The following is an 18,494-nucleotide window of genomic DNA, read 5'->3' as shown; positions in this document are numbered from 1 at the left end:
AAATTTTGAGAATTTTTTAAATAAAAAAGAATAAGTAAGACATAGTGGGGCTGTCTTATCCGGGATTCACAGATTGGGACAAGGAAGTAGTTACCTGTGGAGGTGAGTAACCCCACCTAAATTCCTGAAGTCTGTTTCTAAATAGTTCTTGTAAAATGATTGAGGAGACACTGATAGCCTTTACAGTTTAGCTAGATATGAGGTAATTTTTTAAAATTTAATGCTGAACAACGATAACATGACTGCTAATTTAATGGGAAATAATTAGGCTATAACTGAACTTTTGGATAACACTATGCGTGTCTAACTTTAAGACATCTTTCTTCAAAGCACTGACTAGAGAGATTCAGGTGCTTCATGTGTGTCATGAAGAATGAAATAAATTGAAAGCTTGTGTCAAAAAGTAACCAAAATGTTGTTTATTAGCCAAAAAATTTGTATTGTGACATGTTGTACTGCATGAAAAAAACCATTAACTCCATAACAAATAGAGTGATATTCAAAATACATACATTATAATGAGATTCAAGAAAACAGGTTGACAGCACAACAAGTGATATATTCAGATCATATCAGATGGTCTTCACCGGGGGTGCAGTGCACAGTAAAATAATTTGATATAACTGAAGGATATCAAAACATATGCACACACAAGGTCAGAAAAATGCAGTCATACATAAGCCTGTCTCAACATTATTATTTCTTAGGAGCAGAAATATATAATGTCCCCAGTGTCATCAGGTTAAAACAATTGTACAAATACGGAGAACTGTAACATTGCACCTTGGCTCTGTTTTTATTTATACAGTACCATAATACACAAGAGAAAATGAACTTCCAAAGTTTTATTTGTACTAATTTCAATACTTTAAAAAAAAGTACACTAGGATTTATAATTCATTAACAAGCAAACTGCAGAAGCTGAGACTATGTGGGTGCGACATATCTGAATGAAAGGAAATAGCATCCACAGTCTTTGATCAACATATATAAAATACAGCTGACAATTGTGAATAAAATGATTAAGTCACAAATCCAAAGCTTCAACACTTTCATTTGAAGTGTACATCTAACAGAGCGGATACTGACAATCAAAGTGAGATGAAGGAACACCCCAAATTTTGCAGGCGTTTTAATTTTCCATAGGCAAGTCACTAGTGTGAGGTTGTCATAAATAATCTGCCAGGGGTGGTTCCTATATTTGTTTTGTGGACATTACACAGGAAGGATCTCAGGTTCTGTTATTACACAGTGTTGTGTGAAATCAGATGGCTTTACTGCCACTTTCCACCTCTCAGCTTCCATAAACATATGCATAAAACTCCCATTTAACACTATGATATATCTGGTGTTAGGCACTGAGCAATTCAGTGCTGTTCAGGACACAAAGCAGACAGTCCTTGCCATGCAGAGCTTGCAGTCTAAAACAATCACTGATGGGAGCAGTCTGCATGCATCACAGGGAGAACAGACCCCCCTGTAAATATTTAAGCTGAATAATCAGATCTCACCGCCACTCAGAAAATGCACATTACATATTATATTTACACATATTATCCAGTTGCTGTTGAATCTGTGGGAGAAACAAACCAATACCTTCTGGCCAAATGCCTAAAAGACCCAGAAAAGTAATATCAGCTCTTTGACAACCCAAAATATTGATTGTTTAGGTATGTCTGTGTGACGTTGGTGTGAGTATGAGTATGTAAACCAAGTACCTGAGCTACCAGAAACAAACCTGAAATGGTGCCACATCAGGAAATATTATAATAGAGATGGGGGACACAGCTAAAGGAATCATGGTCACACTTCATAGTGATGTTCCATTTACAAATAGTTTGAAAAGGGTTAATACATGAGCAGTGATGTTATAAGCCTGTTGCAGCCATAAGATACATATGTTTATCAGCACATCAGTAGAATGTGTCAAACGATTATAAGCAAACTCTTGGCCTCTATAACAAGTGATTAACCCTTGTAGCCTAGTGACTAGTGAACTGTCCCCTGAGACTCAGGAGTCTATTCCTGGCTCTGCCACTGGGGTCTGCTGGGTCATGTTGGGCAAGTCAGTCCCCGTCTCTGTGCCTCAATTTCCCCATCCATAAAAAGGGATAATGAAACTGACCTTTATTATTATTTACTAAAACATCTATTAATAATTTGTAATTTATGATTTATGATTTATTAGATTTATGAATGGAACCTTACTAAAAAGTGTGAATGGAATCATTAGGTACCAGAGTTGCAGTTGCTCTACTGCGGTCAAAACAAGTTTTGGCTTTTTTGTCCCTCCATTTTAAAAAATAATAAATTTAAAATGAAGAGAACCTTCTTAAAAACAAGGACACATGTTGTGCTGGGTTTTTGTAATGGTGTGGGAAAACCTAAAACTGGCAGGCAGTAGTGAATACCAGCTGCTTTACTTCCAGTTTGCACATAGCTGGAACTCAAAGTCTGGGGGATGAGTGTGTTCCACACTCCATGCAGTTTAAAATGCACCCAGGAGTGTAAAGGTTACTGAGGAGTTCGGAAATCACTGCAGATAAGGCAATATTGTTTAATAAATAACAGGCATGGCATGCTTGTGCACGCTATTTTCTAGTGCATCATGCAATAGAGCAACTGTTCCATCTGTACTGTATGTGACTGAGGGTCGGGGAGAAAAGGTTTGGTATCTCACCAAAATCAAATATCACGTTTGGAATAATGCTAAGAGGTTCATTAATATCGGTACAGCACCATGAAAATGTAACACACTACAGTACAAAGTGCTCAGATCATTGTAAACAAAAGTTAGAACATTTCAGCTGCTTTACCCTTATCAATGGTTCTTGCTCTTTTCAATACTAGGACTCTCCTCCCATATAGCTGGGATTTAACTAGGATTCCATCCCATTCAACAATATAGGAAGGGCACTGTGGCCCACAACCAACTGTCTGCAACCCCCAAGTGGACAACCCCCTCATCTAGACTGCTCCAAATAGTTCTTTGCATTGACTTTGTGGAGGGTTCTCAATGAAAGGTGTTTCAATCTTATTATGTTGCTGCTGCTACTGACTGGGAGACCAAACAGATGATTTTGGGTTCCAGACTTCACTGAGTTGGAAGGACAGGTGATGGGATTGGTAGTTCAAAGAGTCAGAGTGAAGTCAATGGGAGTTTTGCCATTGACTTCAAGGGGGCCAGGATTTCACCCTAAATCTTCAGGATGGAGAACAATGGAAGATTCACACTCATTTGAGAGTGACAATCACTCCAGTGCAGAAGGTCCTGGGCACAACTTAATTTCCCTTTAACATGGGGCTTAAGTGATACCCGCTGCTATGTGTGGGCCCTCTGCATGCGGTGATTTTCTCAAAGAGCATTTCACTCCCATGCAGATCATCCATTGAGAAGATACTGGCATTAGTTTCAGAACTGGCTGTGTGTGCCTGTATGCTTGACCAAAACAGTCATGTTCTGCGTGACATCTTCCAGCAAAAAGGAAGAGCAAAGGAAAGCAGTATAGAGTGGAATTGAATAGATTCCAGCTCTTACAAGGATCTTTGCGAAACACTGTGCATCTGATCTAAGGATACTGCACTGCCCTGTTCATCTTACAGCATTATTAAACCCCATTACAATGAACTGTTCTTGTTAGAATCACTGTAGAGCTTACGTAAATATTTGGCTGCCAGGAATGCTGTTATGAAAGTGGTGTAGCGTAAAACAGAACTGAGTGTTGGTAGAGATACCACATGAAAGTTTCAATGTTTTCTGCCCTGGGTGTGTCACACAGTCCTGCTTTGAATGAGGTAGCTCAGTTGTGAGTTGAAGCATGGGAGGATGCATTGCTGTCCACCACTCAAAGCTATATTCTTCCCTTTTCCACAAGACTATAAAAATACCAGTAAATTTTTAATTTTTTTCTTTTACAATTTATAAAAAGCTTTTACAAAAAAAAATGTGCACTCTCAAACTTCTGTTCCATCATGTAAATTGTTGTGAACTTTGACCTCTAAGTTCACTTGTTTGACCTTAGCACCTTTGACCTTGTAGGCACCCTCATTGTCACTTAATATATTGATATTCCTTACAGTGCAGTATTGTCTGTTTATGTTCTTCTCCGCCCTTTCTATATTTTTCTTGGGTACTTCTATCTTGGTGTTGAGCGGATATTCCTCCATGATGTCTTTGGCAGGCTTTTTCTTCTTCTTCTTCTGCTTTCGACATTTCCTAGTTATGAAGCAAACTAACAGGAGCACGAGCAGCAGCAGCATGATGGCAGCAAAAGCACTTCCTATGGACGCCCCTGTTTGTGATAAGGAAGCAGTCGTGACTGCTTCCTGCACCTCCAGGCTCAGCGATTTCATGTTGGTGCCATTCTTGACTTGGTCGCCTTCATTGTCATAGATCAAGGAGTCATCCAGAATCAGTCTGCCGTTGTTGTCCACCAGGTCCCTGCGGCTGCGTTTCAGGTGGTGAGTGAGAGACCGTTGAACACGGGGCCCTGCAATGGTTTCTGGGCCAATTATATAGATCACCTGAAGGTACCACTGGTGTCCAGCTTCCACCTTTATGACAGCACATACACACAAGAGACTTTACTCTGGGACTTTAGCTAAAGTGATGCTAGAATTCTGTTCATAGCAGATGGAAATAGGTAAGTGCTACTCTATAAGCCAGGAACAAGTGCATGTTATAGGTCTCTGTCTGTGCCTTTTTCACAGATATTATGGGTCTGTTACAGTCCTTGGGGAGCTTTAGCTCAAGCTGTAGCAGCTCATGGTTTTAGCTCTGGAGGTCCCCATTCAGTTCTCCATGCACCGACCACAATGGAAGCCATCACACTATCACATAGTTTGGTGACCAATAGCAATATATTAACAATTTTTGGTGACCAAAAGATGGGGGCAAGTATTGCCCAGAATATTTTGTCAATATTTTGTTTCAGTGTTAATCATTTTAAAATGTTCTGTCCAGTTCTAGAAATAATAAATAAATACCTGGTTGGATTTTTTTAAAATTTCCTTTATGACATTTTGTGTCAACATTATTTGTCTGATGCCCAAAAATTCATATTTTTTTTCCATTTTTAACTTCTGAAAGTTTGACAGTTTTTGATTTTTGAAAGAACAGTAAAATTGTTTTTATAAATTTGTTTATGGTTTTTGACCAGCTCTGATAACTATGATAATCCTAATAAATTATTCATTAATAACAACTCTTTTAAAAGAGACTCTTTGCTGAATGGCTTGGAGAACTGTCATTACAAATATTTAATTACAAATATATTTTAAAAACTAAATACAGCACTGTCTTAGGAAAGGTCAAACAAACAAATCCAGTCTGGGCGTTTGTGGGGAGCTGAACTTTGTCTGAACGGTATTCGTTGTCTAATTTAGGGTCTGATCCTGAAGAATGCTGGGCAGCCCTAAATCCAAATTGAGTTCAGTGGGAAAATGTGGGAAAAGTGTAAGGGAGGGGAAGGGGAAAATAATGCATATTTATTTAATACAGTTTATAAAATTCTCCCATCTAATGCCTCTTGTTCCAACATATGATGATTTTAAAGTGAGCTGAGATGAATCTCAGGGAAGAGCAAGTTCCTTGTCCAAGAGCCCACCATAGCTAAGGGGCTGAATCAATGTGCAATGAGTCAATAGGAACCTTCAAATTGATTAACATACAGCTCCAGTAAATCCCACTGATAGATGGCTTCCTTCAGGTAGCTGTTGACAATGTAGATCTCACCTATATTCTAAACTTGCCCATTGAGTCATATCTTGCTGGGTAACTATGCAGAGACAGCACCCACCTTCTAGGAATTCCACCTTTGTAACTGAGTGGCTTGATCCCAGGAGAACTGCTAAGTACTCTAAATTCCTGTGGACTTCAGAATAAGTTAAAGGGGCTCAGCACATTCGCAAACTGAACACTAAGGAATTCCTCCCTGAAGATTAGCATTAAAAGAAGTTAATATGACCTGGGCTCAATGAGACTCTGCATGGATACAGACACTTGTGCTAGTGGATCCCAGTATAGAATTAGGGCCCTAAATTGTTGAAGAGTGTTTCTGGCACTAGGAAATATGTGCTGCCTTTGTCCACAGAAAATTAGATAAGACTGCAAGGCTTGCCCTAGTGTGTGTTGGACTTCTATACATGCAGGGTCAGGCCTAGAGTCTGTAAAGCACAAAGTATCTTGGACTGTTTGCATCACAAATTTTGGTTTGTGGTGCTGTACATCTCATGCAACACACCTTGTAGAGAGCATCCACTTTCATAGTAAATCCATCCACTCCTGGCATGCTGCTCACCAAGTGGAAATCAGACAATTCAGAGGCAAAGTGGGCATCAAAAGGTACATCGTGGAAGTACTTATCAGTAACTTCAGGTTGGTTTCGGTCCTGGAATTTACAGAAAGCAGTATGTACTGAAGAAATGTGAACATACTCTGGGTGACACATGCATTAGTAACAAACTGGCAATCAACAGCTACATGACAACTGAGGTTTGTCAAAGTTGACTTTTTGGTTAATGTGTTTTAGGAAGCAGCAAAAGAACACAAGAAGAGCATCTCTCACTCATGTCCTTGTGCCTCCGTCCAAGCTGACCCAGCACAGCTCTCTTCTGGTGCATCTAAAGGCCATCCTCTCGAGACAAAAACTTCCTTAAAACACACTCCTTCCTTAACTCCGGGTGCTAATCCAAAGACATAAGTGTCCCTGTTCCTAATATTGCCTTTCATTTTTTCCCCAAGAGAAATTTAACAATTTTTTTTCATAAATTATCCAGTTGCCGTTATTTTCCCCAGAGAGAGACTTCTGTGCTCCTGTTAGAGTTCTGCTACTCTCACAGTTTCTTACTTCAGCTTCCCTTCTTCCTGCAAAGACCAAGCCACAGCCAACAATTCCCTGCTGAACTAGACTCAGGAGGACTTCACTAAAAAGGACATCCTCAAGCGCTGCTCAATCAAACATAAAAATGAATACAGAGGCTCTAATAGTGTTGAGATCCATGTGGGTATGCGTCTGGCGCTCAATAAATTAGCCACAGCTACCTGAGGCTAAGCATGTCACCTCTGCAGATCTCTCAGAGCGGAAGCAAGAATCCAGGTCCAAGAATAATGCCCCACCTCTCTCAGCCAAAAGTCAAACCCAAGACCCAGGTCCATGCAAGTGGTTGTGCAAAGTGCCAGCTCCTAGGACTTAGGTAAGAATAATTTTTAATAAAGGCATTTCAGAGCATAAGAAATAATTATAATTGCAATTTGATTTACAGCATTTCATATTTTGTTGTAATAGACTATTCCTAGATTAGATTTATTAAACTAAAAACCCCAGTGCCGTGTGTAACCAGCCTAATACACAGATGCATGAAAATTTACTCAGAATACTAAGGGTACCTTTTATTATGCTGCTGAATGGTAGCCTGGCTGCCATCCAGGACCCTGGTAAATGTTAATTTCAAAGTCTGCACTTATAGTTCAACATGTGGTGTGCACTAGTCACTATTTCATACAATGAAAGAGGATTTTTGTTAAATTGATGGGTAAATGTCCCTCTGTACGCTGAGGGGGCTGTTGTTACAAATATATTTGTATAACCCTTTCTCCATTAAAAATGAGGTCTAAATCACAAGGACGTTCCTCAACTTTTTCCTAGTCCTCAGACCAATGGAAAGGTGTCTGAATAAGGAGTGAGGAAAAGATGGGTAACGTCCACAAGATTTGGATTTATATTTAATATGATCTAAAACCCCCACCCTCCTGCCTTTCACATAGCTGTGCAGTAAGATGCTACTTGCATTAGGAACATATAAGAAAAAGTAGGATACAGACAGCACTGTAGGCAAATATTTCAGTGAAAGCACACAGAACTAAAGGTGTGTCTACTCTACGGGTGAGAACCTCACCCCTGCTCCAGCCCACTTATGCCGCATAAAGGGGCTAGAGTGGCCTAAAAGAGCCCTAAAGGCCTTGTATCCAGCTATGGGAGGATTCCCCCAGTGCTGGCACTGAGGAACACAGGTGTACGGCTGCCTCCGGAGGATCCCTTTAGCTAGCATGCTAAGAACTGGAGCATGGCTGTGGCAGCAGCTCAAGCTAGCGACCCCACTACAAAACCTGCCTGATCCCTGGGTACATACTTGGGTGGCTAGCCTGAGCTGCCACGATCTCACTGCTATTGTCGGTCTACCTGCACTGGGAGCCATGCTGCAAACTTGGAGACAAAAAAGCCTGGTGTAGACAAGGCCTGAGGAGAGCGATTGAGCAGACTAAAGTAAAAAATGAGAGCTATGGATCAAACAAACAGCCTGGGTTTTAGTTACACAGTGTATGTGAAGAAGAGAAAGCGAATTTAGTGCTCATGAAAGATGCTGGATCAACAATCCAGAACATGAAGTTGTTTTATACACGGAATGTGCACAGTGCGGACAACAGCTGGGAAAGCTTCCCCTCCTGTCCAGTCAGAGCCTGTCTACAGTAGGAAAATGTGGTGCCATTTCGCAAACATGTTAGCTAAACACAGGGACCGTAGTGTTACCCACGACAAGCTAAAGTGTGTTACAACATCACCGCCTTGGTCTAAACGAGGTGATGTTTAAAACATTTTATTTAAGATGTGGCAGCTATCATGCTTGCTAAATGGCTCATTTTCCTCATCTGGAATGGGCCTCATTGTGCCTCACTCCTGACCTGGGTTAGAGAGTAATTTCGTCTCCATCTCCATTCAGTAATTTTGTGATGTGAACTGTGTCTTTGAGATTTGCTCAACCTCACTGGCTCTCCATGGAATTTTATCAGACCAAAGGCAATATCAGAAATACAAAGTGTTCCTGTCACAGAGTCTCACACGTTTAGCAAAGAGATGGTTCCAGAATCTGCCCTGACATAACTACCCACAACTCCACAGCTGCCACAATTCCGTGTCACAATTTTGTCCAGTGTACAACCTACCAGTAGCAGAAATCTGTGTTTTAGGTACTTGTTGGGTTGAATACAGCCATACTGTGGCCCTTCATTATAGATTGTTCCAGTAGGGTCAAAGAAAGGCACATAACCATCCTTGCCAGTACAGAGATAGACTTTTTCCAGCTGCAGTTTGTAGGCAGCATTTAGATTTTGTTCGGGATTCCAAAGCACACGGCCGTATAGGATTTGACCTGACAAGGTTGAGAGAATAATAGTCATATTTATATACATGGGAGGAAGAGGAGCTATTCAGAAAGACTAAAGAGACCACCTACACAGCCAAATTAACCAGGCTGGGGAATAATATTATGATAGAGTTTAGAGTTGCCGATGTAGATGGTGCCATATTGTGGTATGACTGTATCATACAACAGTTACAGGCATGGTCTTACAGGGTTGTAGCATGATTCTATAACACAGCATGCTCACATAGGCAAGACAAATCTCCGATATCGCATCATTTCTCTTACACAATAATAGAGGCTGCACAGATGGATCCTTTAGCTAAAGTAAATTAACAAGGCGAAGGAAAAAGCCTTACCCTTTGAAAAAGCTCCTTTGTAATCCATTTCTGCCAAAGACATTTCAGATTTCATGGGATCCATTAAAAATACTTTCTCATTGTTACAGAGCTGAAACTCTGTGTTCAGAGAGTATACGACAGGAACTGGGCGGTTTGTCTGCTGGAAAGCAATTGGGATCAAAAATCTAAATTTGGGAGGAGAAAAAAAAAAAAGACAGTTACCTTTTCCGAAACTGGTGTTGAGATGCGTTGCACATGCCCAGTCCATATTAGGTGTGTGTGCTCGTCACATGCACCGGTGCCACAAGTTTCTCCATCAGCAGTATCAGTAGGGGACCGGCTCTGGCGCCCCCTGGAGTGGCGCCCGCATGGCACAGTATAAGGGGCACGGCCACCTCCCCCAACCCTCAGTTCCTTCTTGCCGGAAATTCTGACAGTGGGGAAGGACAGCAGGTTATAGAATGGACATGAGCATCACGTCTCGAAAAGCACCAGTTACGGAACAGGTAACTGTCTTTTCTTCTTCAAGTGCTTGCTCATGTCCATTCCATGTTGGGTGACTCCAAAGCAGTACCCCTGGAGGTGGGTAGGAGTTCATGGGCCATGGATGGGCGATCATGATAACCTGCGCCTGGTCTCTCTTGATCTTTGCCAGGGCCAGGGTCTGCCAGCACCTGCTGGTGTACATGACAACATACACTTGTGTGGTCTGCCATGCCAGGCTCCAGATGCGGCCCCTGCAACAATGGCTGACGACAGTCTATTCCCCGTCCCAAGACCCCCTGGAGAAGATTGTTACCATTCCCCAGACGATACTTACCTCACTGAGATGGTGGACTGACCACAGGACAGTCCTGGAAAGGATTCCTTCTGTTCAACAACCCTCCTCACTCCATCAAGTTGGTGTTGGACACCTCCGACTTCGGCTGGGGGGGCACATCTCGGCAATCTTCAGACACTGGGGAAGAGGTTTCTGGAGGAGGCATGATTACATATAAACGTCAAAGAGCTCCAAGCAGTCCAGCCGGCGTGCAGTGTTTTCTTTCTCCACCTGTCTGGCAAGGTGTTACGAGTCCTGATGGACAACACAGCCTCAATGTTCTACATCAACAGGCAAGGGGGAGCATGCTTGTCGGCTCTCTGTCAGGAGGCGCTCCGTCTGTGGGACTTCTGCATCAGCCATAAAATCCACCTGGAAGCTTGTCACCTTCCTGGTGTCAGGAATACGCTGGCAGACCAGCTCAGCAGGGACTTCTTCTCTCACCACAAGTGATTGCTCCATCCAGAGGTAGCCTGCATGATCTTCCAAAGGTGGGGACTCCCCAAGTGGACCTGTTCGCTACCAGACAGAACAGGAAATGCCGGTTTTGTTCTCAACAGGGTCTGAGCAAGGACTCCCTCTCTGATGCCTTTCTCCTGTCGTGGTCAGGGAGCCTGGCATCATCCTGAGGACCTGGGTGAAGGGGCCTCGTCTGGCGATGACTAGGGTGATTCCAGTGCTGCGGGAACCTCCACATCCATTGGTGGTCCAGCAGCTTGCACCACTGGGTCCTCTTGGACCTTTGGGGTCTTACCCCCCCAAAGTATGGAGCACTGGAGGGGGACGGGATACCGAGGCCGCTGGCCTCTCCGAGGTTCCCCACACCGATTGGGCAGCCTGGGATGGTTGGGTGAACCCCCAGGGGTTCCACGGATACCATGGAGCCGGCCATTGTGCTTGGGGCCATGGGACAGCTTTCGGTGCCGATAATATAGATGGCATCACCAGTAGCAGGGCTTGTCCCACAGGCAGGGAACCTCGTTCTGAGCTGGAGCAACCAGCGCAACAGTCGGTAGTGGGCGACCAGGATCGGGCCGAGCGGTAGCTCTTGTCCAACCGGTGCCGGTCGCTGCATCCTGAAGTCAACCTGTCCATGCGAGACTCTCTTGGTTGGGCTCTCGGGGACCACCAGCATTCGGTGTATCTGCGTTGGATACCCGGCAATCCACGCCTCATGCTACTTGACCAGTACTGGGATGTTGAATGGGACCAGGAGCTACTACTGGGTGGCTGCCGGGAGGATCGTCCTGAGTAGGGAGACCTCCTTCTAGGAGACAGGCAATGATGGCCCAGTGATAGGTGGTCTCTGGTGTCCGATCGGTCCTGGGCCCTTGGAGATGGTCGGGGCTGGTCCCAGAGTTCTTGCTGGGTGACGCGTGCCTCAGAGTCTGTGCCAATCTACCAGCAAGGTATGCTTTGAGTCCCTCTATTGGCGCCCCCGGTGCGGGGACCGAAGAGGGCTCCACTGAGCCTGTCTCTCCAGTCTTGAGGCGTGACAGCTTCGGGTGGGCGAACGCTGGCGGGACGTTCTTCTCGATGGGGATCGGTACCGCTGAGGCAGGGACACGCATAGGTCCCAACATGGGTTTTCTCCAAGACCAAGGTACTGCAGGAGCCGATGTGCGTGGCAGCGGGAGCGTCAGGATCTCTTGAGCTGTTCAAAGAGCTTCTGGTGTTGACAGCACCTAAAGCTGGATAGGGCCTGCACCGCTACCCGGGGTCGCAGGCGAAGCATGGGATGGGCTGCACCGCTTGATTTGTGCTGGGGGTGTTGAGCTGCCTGGCATGGGTTGTGGCTCACCCCAGGCCCTTTTCTGTCCCTTATTGGAGGTAGGCTATCTTCCCCGCCCAGTCTTTTCTGGCTTCTTCTCTGGAGCCGTGGAGGCTGCGGTGCTCCGTGTGGAGTCGGGCCGCTGCTCTGCTGCCAGAGTGAGTGCCGACTCCATTAGGAGCGCTCTTAGACAGATATCACGCTCCCTCTTCGTCCCAGGTTTGAAGGACTTGCAGATATGGCACTTGTCACTTATGTGCCCTTCGCCTAAGCACCTTAGTCTCGCTGACAGGCATAGGCCATTTGCAGCGATCGCAGGGCTTAAAGCCTGGGGACCGGGGTATGCCCCATCATCCAGCTGAGTCCTGTTTGGGACTAACGAAAAGTTGAGAACTACTGCTAAGGGTAACTAAGAAACTACTAACTATATACAACTATGTTACAGGTTTTCAAAGTTCACAAGAACAGAAAACAAAACAACGCTAGCTGAAGCAGCAGATGTTCCAACACCGTCTCTGGCGGCAAGAAGGAACTGAGGGTGGGGGGAGCCGGTGGCACCCCTTTATACTGCGCCATGCAGGCGCCACTCCGGGGGCACCAGAGCCGGTACCCTATGGATACTGCTGAGGGAAAATCTTCCGGAGCAGTGCATGGGGCGAGCACACCTACCTAATATAGAATGGACCTGAGCAAGCACTCGAAGAAGAAAAGAAGGTAATGTAGCTTGGACTTGTCCACACACAAAAGTTATGCCACTTTAAACATACCCATATAGTTAAATCGGTACACCCTAGAGTGGACACAGTTATACTGACATAAAGGTACTTATACTGGTTTAGCTTATTGCCATATGGGAAGGGGAATAAGCTATACTAGTATAAAGCACCTTTATACAAGTAATGGCATCTACACTAGGATTTATGCTGGTGTAATTATTTCTATGGAAAAATCACACCCCTAACCAACACAGTTCTACAAAATCTGTGTGTAAGACTCAACCTTAGACTCTTATCTTCCCCTGAGCTGCAGACACCACAAGTCAGCATTTTCCTCCAGAGATGTAGCATCTGCTAAGAGCATGGGAGTCTACAGAAGAACCCAGCAGCTGTGATACTATTGTTTGACACTTTGGAGCTTTATTTCCTACTGTTTATATGCTCAAACTGGAGAATATGGGGCACAACACTCATTAATAACAAACAGCTGTTGCCTGGTATAAAGGCTATGCATCAAGCGTGACATTTTCTCAGTTGAGGAGGGCTACTGCACGCTATTTAAGCCTATGGGCAGGGCTGTCCAGGGGGGAGCAGACACAAAAGGTGGGTGAAGTAATATCTTTTACTGGATCAATTTCTGTTCAGGGGGGAGCAGGCAGATTCATTGTGGGCTTCTGCATCACCTACAAGCCATGGAATTGGGGCTGACTAAACCAGCATGGATCTGGGGTTTGCAGGCAGACCAAGGGAATGAGCATGAGTTTCATATACCCAAATGCCCCATAAGGGATGGAGAAAGACAGCGGCCACTAAACCACCTTTAGTAGTGATCACAGAAGAGATACAGATTAGGACAGCGAATTTCATCTTCTACAACCCAACTCCTACTTAGTAGCCTGCATGCGGGTGGGGGCAGTGAACTTCACCCCAAAAGGAGAACGAGAACAACGCGGTTCTGATTTTCAGTTGTCCTGAGCACTGCAGCTCCCACTGGAGCCCCTGATATTCAGCACCTGTGACAATCAGGCCTGCGTAACAGATTGTCTTTGACAGAAGCAAAAGGAAACAAAAAGATCTCATGCTTTCCCCTGCCTTTCTGACCATTTTTTGCTGACATCCAAGCCAAGGGCTCAGAAGTAGTGAAACTAGCCACGTTACAAACCGTTCTGAGTGGCTCCAGTCAAAGTATAGATTTAATGTTGAGGGAGCCCTGTTCAACTATTTTGATGGAGGATAGTCTCATTCACTGCTAGAATTCAAAGCCAATGGGGAGTTTTCTCCCCTCTCGTTTCTGCTGTTGTTATAGCTCATAGCATATGCCTGCTGTGTCTATTCAAATGATGCAGCCAGACAGACAGTATCCTTGTAAAGCTAGCACAAAGTCAACACTGATCTAAGCCATTTCAGCTTGTGGTGCTGTGTACATTACTCCTCCTCCTCTGGGGACATATTCTACTACACACATTCTGTTTGAATAACTAAGTAGCTTTATTGAATATCTATGAAATTCGTGTACCCCAACCACATTCACATCTTAATATAACTGCCTCATTCCTATGTCCACACACTTCGATCTTTCAGTGGAGGGTTCTTCATTTCTGACCCCACAAACTATCAGTTACTCATATGCTCCACTCCCTTGAAGTTAACACATTTATAACAACTCTGAATGCAGGCCTTGAAGTCTGAGAGAGCAGTGAAACAGGAGAATAGTGCCTCTCCTCACCTTTCTGGGGCATGAGCAGTACATGCCAATGGCTTGTCTCCTGGGTCAATCCACGGCTGCGTGGGCTGCACAGTACAAGGGATTAAGTAGATTGTGTACTCTCCAGAATAGTCCTTCCTGGAAACAGATGGGAGATGCCATGGTTACCGTATTAATCTGGGAGTTGTTTACCTGCCTGGAAACATTTATCAGATGGGCAGTTGCATAGCTTCTTGCATCCAGCATTTTCTCATTAGTATAAATGATTATCCATGCATGTTGCACTATTCTAATACTGAAGATAAAAGTTTTGAACCACCACCACCAGATGTAACTCCATCAATTCCAGTGGAGTTACAGCAGGGATGAGAATTTGGTCCACAATAATTAAAGATGCTCTATTTGCCTGTGTGAATGAACACAGCTGGATGAGAGACAAGGGATCATTTACTAAAATGATACCAAGAAAAGCAGAGTGAATGAAGATATTTCTAGATCATAGCATAAGTACTTATATCAAGGATAGCCTTAATTTTAATTAAACTGTGAAACACAGGGATTGAAATCCTGCTTTAAAGTGCAAATCTCAATGCGCCCTTAGGAATGAAGTCACTACCAGTACCTCCATGCTACTTACACAAATATTTTGTTCCCCCCCAAAAATGAATTCAGTATACTTGAAAGGAACTGGATTGACAGCCCTGGAGATTAAGCTCTTCCTTTACTCACATGACAGACACGGCGTCGGCTGTAGCAGTGAAAGCTGCCCTCCTATGTGCCTCATTTCAAAACCTTGAGGTAATGCAGGTTCCATAGGCCATTCAATTCTAGCTCCCTTTGCAGAGCCTGCTCACCAGGCAGATAGTGATGACTGGACTTGAGGCCACTGAATCCATTTTACATAGGCCACCAACAATCCTTGTTATGAAAAACCATATAGGTATATATGGTTTTAGGAGGTTTAGATTGGATATTAGGAAAAACTTTTTCACTAAGAGGGTGGTGAAACACTGGAATGCGTTACCTAGGGAGGTGGTAGAATCTCCTTCCTTAGAGGTTTTTAAGGTCAGGCTTGACAAAGCCCTGGCTGGGATGATTTAACTGGGAATTGGCCCTGCTTCGAGCAGGGGGTTGGACTAGATGACCTTCTGGGGTCCCTTCCAACCCTGATATTCTATGATTCTATGATATAGTGCTTACTAACATAAGGCCAGATTCTAATACCTTTACTCAGCCAGTAAAGTAGTATTTCATTCTACAAGTCGTCCCATTGACTGAGGGTATCAGAATCAGACATATTCCCTGCTGTAAAGGGCCTACAATTTAAGGTAAACAAACAGAAGATAGGACACGGAGAAGAGGAGAGGAGGCAACTGGATAAAGAGAAGAAGGGGTTTTGAAGAGGTGTCAATTATATAAGATGATACAGAACATAGCTGGAGGAGGAAGACAAAGGAGCTACCAGATAATAACAAAATTAGGGGCTACCCACCAACCAGAGTATAATTCAGCTGTTGCCACTGAAGGGAATGGAAACCTTATTGTCAGTTGCCTTGCACCTTGTGTAGTCATTTACCCCAGAGCTACAGAGGTGCAGGGCAACCGAAAATCAGACCCAAAGACTCCATATCCCATGACCAATCCCCTGACCTATCCAGGCCCCTACAAATGATAGGTGAGAAGTTCTTGGAGAGTCAAACACTTACGAGCATATAAAAAGAAGCCCTGATCATGTGTTCAGGACATCTGACAGATGAGACTGTTGCCATTCACTTATTATACCTCTATTCTTATATCCTAGGCCCAAAAGAGCCTTTCGGCTTAGGCAAGATCCAAACAGATTAGAGGATTTATCAAGACCACCCAGGCGACAAACAGAAATAAAGTTTCATGCTAGTGGCTAATGCCATAACAGCAGAGAGAGAAATTAAGTGCTAGTACGACTGAACTGGACTCTTCGCTCCAGAATGCTGTTAAGGCTGGCATTCTCAGCACGCACAAACACCATTCTGTCGATGGAAGCTATAAAGCCGATTGTACCCACAGTCCTCCTTCCTCACCTGTTATAGGAGCTGGTTGCCCTCCACAGCTGATAGGGGGAGTCAAAAGTCTGTGCACTCCACAAAAGCTGCAGATCGAACTCAATCCCTCCTAGGTGGTCTGGAGTCATTATAAAAGACTTCACATCTGGCAGAGTGTGGTGTTCCATCACAAAATGCCCTGGATGAGGAATACAAATACATCACCTACAGATACATATTTTTACCTGTATCTAGCCTTCTTGCAAACTTGTGTTGAAGTCATATGCTGGAGAGGTGGTCAGTAGAATATCTAATGTTCCATCAAAGGTTTAAAATAAAACAAAATATGAAAAGGTCCAATCTTGGACCTCAAGAACTTGGAACTCAGTGGGATAACTCATGTGAGTAATGGCTACTTGTGAAAGTAAGGATCAAGCCTGCCCTAAGAAAAATTTACAAACACCACAATGGTAAAACACTGGCAGCTGATGTACAGTAGCATTCCCACTGTTGCCAGAGCAACAATCAGAGGATTTCAGAAAGTCATTCGTCTAGACAGGGCCATGACAAAAGTAGTCTCCTGCAACGACCAACTGACTCTAACAGCAGCCAGCAAACTCTGGAGTATAGGAACCTCACTCCATCCAGCTGCCTACTATTAATGCCGACACTTTCGCTGCTGGCGTTGGGAGTCCCCAATACCTGGCATTAAACTGGGCTTGCTCTGGTTTCCTGTTCCTTAGATCACTGGCGCTTGAAGGCAGAGAGTACAACTGGCCTGCCCTGGGCAGGAACAAGTGGAAAAGGAGTAAGGCAGACAGAATACTACCAGTCCTTCCCAATGCATGTGAATTATGGTGCAAATAAACCCAGGGAATGAATAAAACAAACAGCAACCAGCTAAGAGGATAACAGCAGAAAAGCAAATTGGCCTTTGGGTAAAAATAAATTCTTTGAACGTGAACATTGCCCTCACCCATATACAACAATCCTAGAACTTTATCATCCCTGTCCTCAGGACCAATCAATATTTGTATAATGTTCTAAATCAAAGCTGACACTCTTACCTCTGAATTTGGCATGGGTCTTGAACTCAATAACCAGCCGGCCATCCTCTCGGATATAGATCCTTATTATCTGCAGCCTGGCGGAGAGAACACTGTCTGTCTGAATCCCTGTATGGCCAGATCAAGGAGAAAGTGAATGTAACAGCAAGGGGACTGTCTAGAACATCTGCTTGCAACGAACGAATTTACATCACCAGCATGAATTCCAGAGGTAGAAAATCTGATAACACACACCCAGGGCCCAATCCTTGCAGCTCTTACTCAATGTGAGTACCGAGACTACTCCTGGGAGGGCTGCAGGGTTGGGGTCTCTGCTTCAGCTGGTCGGAAATTTATTGATGAAACCTAAGTTACCTCTAAGCTATGCGGCCATGCAGCAGGCTATCAAGGGCCGTGCAGACAGGGAGAAGCACCTCTCCCCAGGCCCCAGCTTCGGAGCTGCCGCAGCCGAGGCAGGGCGCCTCTCCCCCAGCCCTGGGCTGCTGTGGCAAAAGAGGGTTGGGGAGAGTCCTCTCTCCACGCTGCAGTCCCGGGGTAGCCTGCACTCCAAACCCCTCATCCCCAGCCCCACCCCAGAGCCCTCAGCCTCTGCACCCCACTCTTGGCCCCAACCATGAGCCCCCTCCCACACACTGAACCCCTCAGCCCTTCCCCCGCTACACATCACCTCCATATTGGTGCACATAACAAAATTCATTCTGCACATGGATGTAAAAAATTAGAGGGAACATTGGATGAAACGTTTCTCATTGGAAAATTCCTATTTGTCTAAACATATCAGGATGGATTTGGATTTTCTGGTCAAAATGAGAGAGACACAGCCCAGAATAGCCTGTAGTCCCGTGGGAGACGCAGATACAAGTCCCTGCTCAGCTTGATTCAGATTGCTGGCTATTTTGCAGTGGCGCGCGCTCT

The 18,494-nt window shown here is 44.5% G+C and overlaps 1 protein-coding gene across 7 annotated transcripts in view; it reads right to left on the bottom strand.

The window, feature by feature from the left end:
* Positions 1-404: 404 nt before the first annotated feature.
* The window catches only part of FRAS1 (Fraser extracellular matrix complex subunit 1), a 299,490-nt gene continuing 281,400 nt past the window's right edge, over positions 405-18,494 (bottom strand). For 6 of the 7 annotated variants that reach the window (XM_073340462.1, XM_073340465.1, XM_073340463.1 and 3 more), the window contains 7 exons: positions 17,580-17,687; positions 16,552-16,711; positions 14,513-14,629; positions 9,498-9,664; positions 8,942-9,147; positions 6,243-6,389; positions 405-4,554 (listed from right to left, as the gene is read on the bottom strand). In XM_073340462.1, the coding sequence (XP_073196563.1) occupies positions 3,955-4,554; positions 6,243-6,389; positions 8,942-9,147; positions 9,498-9,664; positions 14,513-14,629; positions 16,552-16,711; positions 17,580-17,687 (1,505 nt within the window). In that variant the 3' untranslated portion in view covers positions 405-3,954. The remainder of the gene's footprint in view (positions 4,555-6,242; positions 6,390-8,941; positions 9,148-9,497; positions 9,665-14,512; positions 14,630-16,551; positions 16,712-17,579; positions 17,688-18,494) is intronic. The other variant, XM_073340467.1, reaches the window with a different exon arrangement.

This window comes from Lepidochelys kempii, chromosome 4 (genome assembly GCF_965140265.1).
Source record: "Lepidochelys kempii isolate rLepKem1 chromosome 4, rLepKem1.hap2, whole genome shotgun sequence".
Taxonomy (NCBI): Eukaryota; Metazoa; Chordata; order Testudines; family Cheloniidae; genus Lepidochelys; species Lepidochelys kempii.
The sequence above is the reverse complement of the archived record's forward strand: the minus strand, read 5'-3'. Positions and strand labels throughout refer to the sequence as shown.